General features: G+C 57.4%; 1 protein-coding gene across 1 annotated transcript; it reads left to right on the top strand.

Moving 5' to 3' along the window:
* The first annotated feature begins 7107 nt into the window (after positions 1 to 7107).
* LOC132334597 (serine/threonine-protein kinase pim-1-like) lies at positions 7108 to 10597 on the top strand. The gene is made up of 5 exons (XM_059860705.1): positions 7108 to 7221; positions 7810 to 7860; positions 8089 to 8431; positions 9037 to 9216; positions 10584 to 10597. The coding sequence occupies exons 1-5, from the start codon at positions 7108 to 7110 to the stop codon at positions 10595 to 10597; spliced, it is 702 nt and encodes a 233-aa protein (XP_059716688.1).
* The last annotated feature ends 564 nt before the right edge of the window (positions 10598 to 11161 follow it).

Below are 11161 nucleotides of genomic sequence, written 5' to 3'. Positions count from 1 at the left end.
TTGCTCTGTCTTGGCATGGGGGTCTGTAGAATAAGTAATCATGCAATACTTCAGTTTGTGGAGAATTTCAAATATCCCAGCACAGCCTGGGGGCACTTTCCCTCCACTGCCTGCCCAGGGCTCTGCTACCTGGAGCTGTCCCTGCCAGCAGCTGCTCCCTGTGCCCAGGACTGGGCCATGTCAGTGCTGCCTGAGCGCAGCTCAGCCCTGGGGGCTCAGCTCTGCCCTGCAGACCCCTCCCAGCTCTGGCACTGCCCAAGGGCAGCTCTGGCTCTGCAGGCTCTGATGGGAATGTCAGAGCAATCCTGAAAAGGACTGGAAAAGCGATGCTGATGCTGCCCTAAGGAACCCTGTGCTGATTTCTGGCACTGCCTGGTATATTCAGATCTCAGAGAATTTTTTTTTTTTTTAATAATTTTTCTCTGTCTAAAGTGAGACAGGAATATCTAAGTGCATTTTTCTATCCAGGCATCCCAGAGAAATGGATTAATAAAGCAGGATTTTTTTGTTTTATGCAGACCCTGCTTTGCTGTGCTTATCATTTAATCTACTAGGAAATACCCTGGAGATCAGTGTCATGCTGGGAGCATCCCTTAACAATGCAGCATCCTCACCACACAACAGAAACTCTTCCAAGCCTTACCAGCTGTCTCCTCCCACCCAGATCTGGTCCCACAGTGCTTAGAGCAGCTGCCAGGGCTGCCCCGGGCAGGCAGCAGAGTCCCTGCCCCAGCAAAGTGCCCTGGGCTGCAGGACCCTGCTCTGCAGGACAGCCCTGGGCACCCCTGGCTGCTCTGCACAAGAGACAATCAGAGAATGTACTCACAGCGTCTGGAGGCGTTGGGATGTTCCAGCTTTAGGAGATGGCTCCAGGAGCTGCAGCTGCCTTGTCCTGCAGCCAGAGGTTCCTGTGCCAAGGGCTGGCAGTGATTCTCCCCCAGTCACTTCTCAGCATCTTCACAGCCCTGACTGATTGAAAATCTCTCTGTCTCTGTGCTGTGCCCGGGGTGGCCGCAGGCAGCGCCCTCAGCCCTGCTGGGTTGGGAGAGGAGCTGCTCCTGAGGAGATATGTTATTTTGAAGCTCTTCTTGATTGCCAGGAGTTCCTTCTGTTCCAGGAGCCCAGCCCAGCTCAGCAGAACAGACACAGCACAAGGACTTCTCTTGTGGGTTGGGTGCTCAGGCCCTGAACATCACTCCCTGAGAGGGAGTTGAAGAAATCTCTCAAGAATTCAAAGTCACAATCAATCTCCAACGTTTCTTCAAGTTTTAATGGGTCCCACTGAGGGACAAGACTGAGAAAGTGTCCCCAGGTTCCAGTTAGAGCAGAACACTGGAGGCAGTGATGACAGCTGGGGACAGTAGAAGGCCAAGGTGTCTCTGGGGCTGAGCAAAGCTAGATGTGTTTCAGGAATGCAAAGGGCCAAGGCCTGAGCCCCAGCCCCTGGCCAGGCAGATCCTGTCCCTCCCTCCTTGCTCAGGGCTCTTCCCGGGATGGGCACTGACATGTGGGGATGTGCAGTGCCAAGGGCAGGAGCATGGGGCGGCCCCCGCCAGGCTGCTGAGCAGGGACAAGGAGGCCATGAGGCCCCAGGCCTGCAAGGGTCACTTGTCTCCTGCTCCTGGCTCAGGCCCAGGCCCAGCAGCCATGGCCAAAGTGCTGCCCAAGTTGCCTCTGTCAGGGCCTGGCAGCTGCTGCCCATGCCTGTGCCCTGTGCAGCCCAGGCTGTGCTACGGTGTCCCTGCCCTGCGCCTCTGTCCCTGCAGGCTGTGCTCATCCCCCGGCTGCCCCACCTGGCTGGCCCCTTCCTTTGCTGACAGCTCTGCCTCCTGCCTGCCTCTGCCTGCCCACACAAAGCCTTGGGCTGACCCAGGCTCTTTCTGAGGGATGTGTTGCACCACAGCCCTGCCCTGGCAGGGAAATTCCTTGTTCTTTTTTCCCAGTCTGGGCCTCCCAAGCTGCCCTTTGCATTAACTCTTTCTTTCTCTGGCTGTACTCTACGATGTCAAAAGGATCCACCATCTCTGAATCCACCCTTCAGTCCCTCCCAGGGCTCTCCCCTTCTGTCCTCAGTCTGCACCCCACTGAGCACAGAGCTCCTCTGTCCCTATACAGTGCTCATGTGCTTGAGGACATGGGCGCCTGGACAAGAAGGACGGTTCTTTCCTACAGGAAGGAAACCACAGAGCCCCAGGGTTTTGAAGGCAGATGAGAGGCAGGCACTGGAGGCCAAGGTAAGCCAGACCTGTCTGTCCTTGCAGCTTTTGTCTGAAAGCAACCCTTGGATATTTGGGGAGTTTTGGAGGTGCAATTCCATTTCAGCCATATGTAGCAGTGTATTTCTATAGCCATGGGTGCCTGGACCAGAATGACAGCTCTTCTGCACAGGAAGGAAAGGGCAGAGCCCCAGTGTTTCACAGGCAGATGAGAGCTGGTCTTCAGGAATCCAAGGGAACCTAGACAGTCCTGGCAGCTTTTATCTGGGAGCTCTCTTGGATATAAGGAATTTTGGAGGCAGATTCCCAGTTTTGGCTATGGATGCCTGCACATGAGAGATGTTTCTTTCCATGGAAAGAAAAGCACAGCCCCCCCAGTGTTTTGACGGCAGATGAGAGGTTGCCCCCCCAGATGCCAAGGCCATCTAGAGCTGTCTGTTCTGGCAGATTTCCTATAGGAACAATGCTTTGATATAATCAAATATGGAGGTAGAATCCCAATTTCAGCCCTGAACCCCTGGAGGAGAAGGAGAGTTCTTTCCCAGAGGAAGGAAAACATGGAGCTCCATGGCTTCAGGGCCGGATGAATAGCAACCCTCCACATGCCAAGGTCAGCCGGACCAGCCAGGCTAAGCCAGCAAGACTTGTTCCATGTTCTTGGATCCTGGGGGCCCTGCAGCAGAACGTTGTTTCCAGAAGGCCCAGCGATACCACAGTGGTCTCCTTGGCTCTGCAGTGTCACACTGGCCCCTTGCTTCCATGGGGACCCATAGTGTCACACTGGCCCCTTGCTTCCATGGGGACCCATAGTGTCACAGTGGCCCCTTGGTGCCATGAGGACTCAGAGTGCCAGAATGGTCTCATTGCTTCCATGAGTCCCTGCAGTGTCACAAAGAGCTCCTTGGTTCCACAAGGCCCTGCAGAGCCCCTTGATTCAACAAGGCCTCAAAGTGCCAGAATGGTCTCCAGGACTCCATGATGCCCCACAGTGTCACAAGGACACCTTGGCTCCATGAAACCCTGAAATGGGGAAAGGCCCCTTGATTCCATTGGGCTCCTCCCTGTCACACGAGTTCTTAGTTCCACCGCACCCTGTAGTGCCACAATGGTCTCCTTGGTTCCACAGAGTCAGAATCTCTCGGTGGTCTCACGGAGCCCCACTAAGATCCCCTTGATTCCATGAGGCCCCGCCGTGCTACAATGACCCTTAGGTTAAATGGCCCCTTGGTTCCAGTGAGTCCTGAAGTGTCATAATGGTCTCCATGGTTCCACGAGGCCCCAGAATGTCACAATGGACTATTGGTTCCATGAGCTTTCGTACAGCCAACAGCAGTGTCCTTGGCTCCACAGTGTTACAAGGGACCCTTTGTTCCATGAGGTTCAGTAGAGTGAGATGGACACCTTGATTCCATGAGGTTCTGTAATGTCCCAATGGACTCCTTGGTTCCATGGCCCTGCTGTCCAGAATTGCCCCTTGGTTCCATGAGGTTCTGAACTGTCAGCAGGAATCACCTTGGTTCTGCAGTGTCATAACCAACCCTTGGTTCCATGAGGTGCCAAGCCTCCCACAGCCTCTCAGAGACCCTTCTCCCCCTCACGGCCCCTCACAGCCCCAGGCCTGGGGCTCCTCCCAAAGGAGAAGGGGTCGGGCCCTGCTTGTTCTCCTTTTATTTCAGTCCCCTCACAGCCACGAGTGAAGAAAGGCTGAAATGGAGCCTTTCCCCAGCGTTTCCCTCGGGGTTCATTGCGGGCTGAAGCTCTGTGCTGGCGCTGGCCCGAGCGCCACCATCCCTGCAGCCGCCAGGCCTTTGCTGTCCCCCCGTGTCCGTTCCCTGTCCCCGAGTCCCGCCGGCTCTGGCAGCAGCAGCAGCCGCAGCGCAGGGGGCGCCGGCCCGGCCCAGCCGGGGCTCCCGGCCAGGAGCAGCAGCAGCGCCGGCCCCTTCCCGCCTGCTCCTGCCTCGGCTCCCGAGGGCTTTTTCCAGCTCAGTTCTGGAGTAGAGCAGCAATCACCCACACCCAGCCCTGACTGCGCAGGGCCCGCCTGTGCTGCCCTGACCCAGCCCGCAGAGAAAGAAAGGATCGGGTTCCAGCGCTGTTTTCAGCACTGCTTTACTCACCCTGAGGTGACAGCAGGAGGCTGCTGCTGCCTTTGCCTTGGCAATTGGAGATCATGGCTGCTCTTGCCACTTGAAATTTATCTGTAAAACTGCAATCGCCTTTTTTGATCAGTGCTACACAGAGTGCTTTCGTGACAGTGAATGTGGGAATCCTTAAAATCAGAGGGTTTTGGGAAAGCTACAAAAGGCAGGCCTCAGAGACAGCAGAACTGTGATTAGAGCTGAGCTGTAACCATGAGATAGGGCAGCAGAAAAGTTAAATAAGAAGTGGGAAAGTAAGGACAAATAGAACAATAGTTTTTGTACTAAGGCTTGGCTAGAAAAACTCCCTAAGCTGCAGAAAAGTATATCTAGCCTGAAATTAGGAAGTACTGAGCTTAATAAATGAGCTCTGAGCATTTTGTTTTAAGGCTTAGAAGCAGGTATTGTATTCGAAATAATCAGGTATTGTTTTAACCGAAGGTACGTGTGCTTATAATGGTTGGATAGAACTACTGTCAATATGCTTCTGCTTTGTGTGATTGGTCAAAAAACTTTTAAAGTAAGTTGTAACATTGAGTTCTTTGTCTGCTGCCGAGGAGACAAACTGCCGGCATCTTCCCATTGTCATAACCATGTAATGAGACTGATGCTGGAAAATAAACACCTCAAGACACTGTCCTCAGCAGTCCCGTCCTGTTTGTGATTTTGTACATAGACCCCCGGCCGGCAATAGGTGAACTCAGGCTTTTGGTCACAGGCATCATGATTAGCAGATCTTGAAATCCCCTAAAGTCCCTGAGCACTAAGTCAAGGAGAATTAAAGCCACACAGACCACATTTGCAGTGCTCAAACACGGCCCTGTTGCTGCTGCTGCTGAAATAAAATCATCTGATAGAGGCCATCACAGAAATTGCCTCTCAAGTGTCAAATCAAATGAAAAAATCCACCAGGAGAAAGAGAAACCAGAACTTCTCGACTCACTTCATTGTTTCTCCTTCTGAGCAGCAGCAGCAGCAGCAAGTGGAGATGCGCAGAGGTATTTCCAGCTGCTGCTGATCCCAGCTGGAGCCCAGCCTGCTGCCCAGTCCCAGCGGGAAGCTGAGCCCAGCCCGGGGAGCTCCCGCAGTGTCGGAAGCTCAGCGCACGCGGGGCCAGGCCCAGAGCCCCAGGCACGGCCGCCCATTGCGGGGCAGCGGCGCAGACGGAATGTCCTGCGGCCCAAACCTCCTGCTCCTGCCACACAGCGCCAGCGCTCTCCCCCTCCTCCTCCTCTCCCAGCACGGCACAAATTCCAGCTCGGAGGAGGCTTCCCCAGAGAGGGCTCAGGCTCCTGCTTCAGCCTCAGGGTCCCTGCAGAGGAACAGGGCATCTTTCAGGCACTTCCACAAGCTCTGGGTTCCTATTTCATGGGCAATCTGGGATGAAAATGGACTTGTTAGGAAGCACAAAAGCAGAGGGAATTGATCAGAAATTATTAGGAAAAAAATGACCCTTCTTAGAGACAAAGTTCGCAAAGTCATTCCATGCATTTCTCCTTTTCAAATTCTTCCAGTCATCTCCTGACAGGTCCAGCATGTTCTGGTACTTTTCATGAACTGACTGTACTCTTGATTCATATCAATGCATGAGATGTAGAAGCATCTGAACTGAACACTGAGACAAACTCCCTCTGTCAGCCCATTTTCATCTTCTAGCTCACTTTCCGTATGTCCACAGGCATGTTGGAATGATTATCCCACAGCTCTCCATTTCTGGCTGCAGGCTCTGGAGATTCTTTCTCTGCATTCAGTCAGGTTTGCATTCCCTAATAATTCCTGGTAGCCCATCATGTTTTCTTAAGGTAGAACAGTAACATTGAAAACCTCACCAATGGCACAACTGCCCAGCCCACAAGGAAAAGAAAGAAGAAGCTGTCAAGTTCTTCAAATATTTGTCCTGCTTTGCTGCAAGAGTCGTGCTGCACGCACAGTGTGGAAAGCCAAGAGGAGCTGCAGTTGGTGGCACATCTTGTGACAGAAGCTGCACCTCGTTCTCCAGGAAAGATTCTTGGAAAGAGCAAAGAGGACTGAGGAGCAGATGATGGGAAAACTGAAAGAGCTTTTAAGAAATTCAAAGAAAACAGAAAGAAACCATCTGAGATGTTTTACTCGATTTATTTTTATGCTCCTCTTTTCCATCTTGCACTACTTCTCCATCCATTAATTCCAAATGGATCTCACTTCTAAGCTCAATGACTTGGCAAGTTGTAGACACTGTCAAATACCATGAGCTACACCCAGTTTGCCTTCCCCTGGTTTTCTTTGGAAAGCAATGCTGGAGAGGTAAGTGCAGTGCCTGGGTCACGTACAAATTCAGCATTCAGGGAATGTGCTCCGATAGTGTTTGACCCTCAGCAGGGACAATGCACAGCAGGGACCGAGGGGATTCCTGTGCTGCTGTGCAGGAGTGCAGACTCTGGGTCTTGGCTGAACACGGCCAAGTTCCCGTGTTTGGACAGGCTCAGGGGCTGCCCCCGGGGAGCGCGGGGCTCGGCGCGGGGGCCAGTGGGCAACGGACAAACGGACACGGGGACAAACGGCCTCGGCGCTTCAGTTGCAGCGGCAGCAGCAGCAGCGAAAGCAGCAGCGAAAGCAGCAGCAAAAGCAGCGACTTTGCCGAGCCCCTCTTGCTTGTCCTCTCCCTCTCCCGCAGTCCCGCTTGTCCCGCAGTCCCGCTTGTCTCTCCCTCTCCCGGTCTCCCTTTCCCGAGGTCCCCTCCTCCCCCAGTCTCTCTCCCCTTGCCCGGTCGGGCCATGCCCCCGGCCCGCCCCCGGCCCCGGGCGGGGCTGCCCCGTCCCCGGCCCCGGGCGTCCCGCCGCGGTCTCGCCTCCGGCCGGCTCTGGTCGTACTGGCGGTGGCGCTGCTGGGCGGGCATCAGTGCCTGGGACAGGGGCGGCATCGCCTCCCTTTGGCTCCGCCTGGCCAGAGCCTGGCCCCGGCCCCGGCCCCGGCCCCGGCCCTGGCCCCGGCCCCGGCCCCGGCCCCGGCCCCAGCCCCGGCCCCTCCCGGGGCCCGCGGAGGACACAGGCGGCGCGGCCGCTCCCGCCGCCTCCGCTGCCGCTTGCCCGGCCCGAGCTCCGCCGCTCGGCAGCGCGGCCGCCGGCCCCGAGCCGCCGCTGTCCCGCTGCAGGGAGCGAACGCCTGGGGATGGCCGGCCCGGGGCGCTTGAGGGGCGCTCGGGGGCCCTTGCCGGCCCCGGGCCGAGCGCTGACAGCCGCGTCCCGCCGGCAGGGAAGGCGCAGCAGGGCCTGAAGGAGCAGTACCGGCTGGGCTCGCTGCTGGGGCGCGGCGGCTTCGGCAGCGTCTTCGCGGCCACGCGGCTCTCGGACGGTGCCCCGGTGAGCGGCGGGCGCAGGAGGAGGAGGAGGAGGAGGGGGCGGAGGAGGAGGAGGGCGGAGGATGGGGCTGAGCAAGGCGGGGGGCGAACTCAGCCCGCTGCTTCCCTTGGCTTGCAGGTGGCCATCAAAAGGGTGCCACGGGAGCGCGTCCGGCACTGGGGCGAGCTGGTGAGTGAGCGGGGCCAGCGGGAGCAGCCGGGCCATGCCGAGCGGGGATGAGCCGAGGCCCGACAGGGTGGAAGCCGCCAGGACGCCTCGAGGGAGAGCGGGCGTGGGGCCAGCGCAGGGCACAGAGCATCCCAGGCTAGCTGAGGGCTTCCTGAGCCCCGGCACGGCATCAGCCCCACTGACGGCAGCGTGCTCCTCCCGCAGCCCGACGGCACCAGCGCACCCCTGGAGATCGTGCTGCTGGCCAAGGTGTCCACTGGCTTCCCTGGTGTGGTCCAGCTGCTGGAGTGGCTTGAGCTCCCCAACGATGTCTTGATGGTTCTGGAGCGCCCGGAGCGGTGTCAGGACCTGCAGCATTTCATTCGGGCACGGGGCTTCCTGCCCGAGGAGGTGGCGCGGGAGCTGTTCCGCCAGGTGCTGGAGGCTGTGCGACACTGCACCAGCTGCGGGGTCCTGCACAGGGACATCAAACCAGAGAACATCCTGGTTGACCTGGCCACCGGGCAGGCCAAATTGATTGACTTTGGCTGTGGCACCTACCTGCAGGACACAGCCTACACTCACTTTGCAGGTGAGCCCACACAGGGTGTGCTCCTGGTCCCAGCATCTCATGGCCCAACATCTCACAGCCCAAGCTGGGTGTGGCAGTGGGGATTCTCCCTTCTGCAGCCCTTCATGGCACTGAGACTTCAGCCAAGTTGCTTTTGAGCAGGGCTGGGTGTGGAGCCAGCTTCCAGCCTTGCAGGCAGCCTTTGCCAGCCACTCTGCCCAGGACTGGGGCTAGGGCAGCCAGCCCAACAAAAACACCCGTGGGTGGGGGTAGCCGAGAGGGGGGGTCGGAACCAGGGCCCCAGCCAGTTTGGTGTGCTGGTGAGAAAGGGCTTGGACTGTTCCACTCGCCTGCTTTTTTTTGGGTTCATAATGTTTTTTGGAGCAATGCAGGCAGGGAGGATGCAGGCATGGTTTTTCCCCCAGCACTGAGTGGTTTCTTCCTTGTTATGGTGGGGCCTTGCCAGGGCTTCCACTGCCCTCTTCCAACCCCAAGTCTGTACACAAGTCCCAGGTGCTGGTGAGAGGGCAGTGCGTCACACCCCCTGTGCCACTGGAGCAGGGATGCTGGGGCCAGGCTCTGGGAGCAGCAGCATCCCCCTGATGAACTCCATCTGTATTCCATAGGAACACGGTCATACAGCCCCCCGGAATGGACCCACTTTGGCTGGTACTATGGCAGGCCAGCTACCATCTGGTCCCTGGGCATCCTGCTGCACCAGATGGTCTGTGGGGAGCATCCTTTCAGGAGGGGCCAGAACATCAGCTGGGACCATCAACTCTCGCTGCCACAAGGGCTCTCTCAAGGTGGATCCTCATCTCTGGGCACGGGGGAATACCAGTGCTGGGAGACAGCAGCGGGCTCGTGAGCATCCTGCTCTGGCAGCTGCTGAGGAGGTGGCACATGTCCTGCTCTCCTGCTCTCCTCCAAACCAGGGAATGGATGGGAAAGCTTAGGCCCAGCTCTGAGCACATCCAGCATGGCCTGGGCACGGGAATAGTGGGGCAAAGCCAACAGGAGCCTTCTCCAACTGACCGGTGGTTTGTGGTTTCTCTGCCCAGAGTGCCAAGATCTGATCAGGCGGTGTTTATCCATGCTGGACTTGGACAGACCCTCATTAGAAGAGCTGCTCTGTCATCCTTGGATGCAGGATATTCATCTGCACTAGAAGAAGGGAGAGAGCCACAGGCACACTGTGATGCAGGGCCCTGGTAAGTTACAGCTCCACACATGCCTTGGCAGTCAGAAGCAAAGGAAGCCAGACTTTTTTGTCCTGCCCGTGTCACTGCCCAGGGCTCATCAGATGGGAACACAGAGCCCTTGTGCTGGAGCTGAGCTGCTCTGCCCAGCACTGGTGGCCACCATCTGAGCTGGTTTTGCTTGTCCTGGTTCCCTGACAGCTGGGGCCTTGGGCAGAACCTGAGAGCCTGGTCTCACCCCAGGGAAGGATAAGGAGCCCCTGGAGAAGCTGTACCAGGTGGGACTGCTGCTGCTGGAGACAGCAAGGATGACATCAAGGATGGCAACCTCTTCCTGGACCTGGCCACTGGCCAGCTGAAGATGATGGACCTTGATTGTGGCACCTTCTTCAAAGCCAGGCTCCACAGCAAATTTACAGATGAGTCCACACGCAGGGGCATGCTCCCACATTTGGGCATTGCACAGCCTGGCCGGGAACCAAAGGTTCCCCCTTTGCTGGGGCAGATGCAGCTGATCCTTCAGTCGCCTGCCCAGCTGGTTTTGGCAGGGCTGGGGGGATGGGCTGGGCTGGGTACAAAATGGGAGTGGGCTCCTGGCCCTGCCAACAGCCCCCAGCCCCCACCGTGCCCCGGGCTGGGGCTGGGGCAGCCAGCCCAACACAAACAAACCCCATGGTGGGAGCAGAGGTGGGACTCCAGAACCTGTGCTGCGGCTGCTTTGCTGTGCAGGCAAGGAAGGGCTTGGGCTGCTCCACTGCCCTTGTTTGCTTTGGGATCAGCGTTATTGTGGGGGGCAGTGCAGGGGGGAAGGGAGAAAGCCTGGGCTTCCCTTCCCCGTGTGTGGGTTTTTTCCTTGCATGCAGGGGTTGGGCCTTCCTCAAGGCCCTGGCAGAGATAAGATTTTTTTACCTTTTTTCTTGTTTCCCCTTTTTGTCTGTAATCTATTTTCAATATTTTGTTGTTTGTTTTTCTAGATGAAGCCTTATAGGTTGGGTCCAGTCTGGATCAGGAAGTGCTTGGGACCAGCTGCAGTGTGGATGGGCCGTGCCCTTGGAGAAGGCTGAGGACATCGTTTGGGACCAGCTTTTCTTCCAGCAGGGGAGGGCGTGAGGTGGGTCCCCGTCTGCCTGGCATGGTGGGATCAGAGCTTCTGGGAGATGGCAGCGAGCACAGGAGCCTCCTGCTCTGGGCAGCTGCTGAGGAGGTGGATGTGCCCTGGCTGGCTGCAGGCTGGGCACACGTCCTGCCCTCCTGCCCTGCTGCCAAAAGCAGCAGTGATGGGCAGCTCTGGGCACCGCTCTGAGCACGGCCAGCATGGCCTGGGCACCGTGGGCGGCTGGGACAAGGGCACAGGAGCCTTCAGCTGACGGGCGGTTTCTGCTTTCTCTCCTTGCAGCCGGGCTCTGCGGGTGCTGAGGCTGCTCTGGGCTCTGCCAGGGCTCTGCTGGAGCTCAGCACCAGGCTGGAATCAGCCAAAGAAGAAATGGTGTGACCTGCAGCACAGACTTGCTTGAGCATTTTGGCAGCACAGCTCAAGTTTGCAGAGTGTACA

The sequence above is a fragment of the Haemorhous mexicanus genome, chromosome 16 (genome assembly GCF_027477595.1).
Source record: "Haemorhous mexicanus isolate bHaeMex1 chromosome 16, bHaeMex1.pri, whole genome shotgun sequence".
NCBI classification, from domain to species: Eukaryota; Metazoa; Chordata; class Aves; order Passeriformes; family Fringillidae; genus Haemorhous; species Haemorhous mexicanus.
The sequence above is the reverse complement of the archived record's forward strand: the minus strand, read 5'-3'. Positions and strand labels throughout refer to the sequence as shown.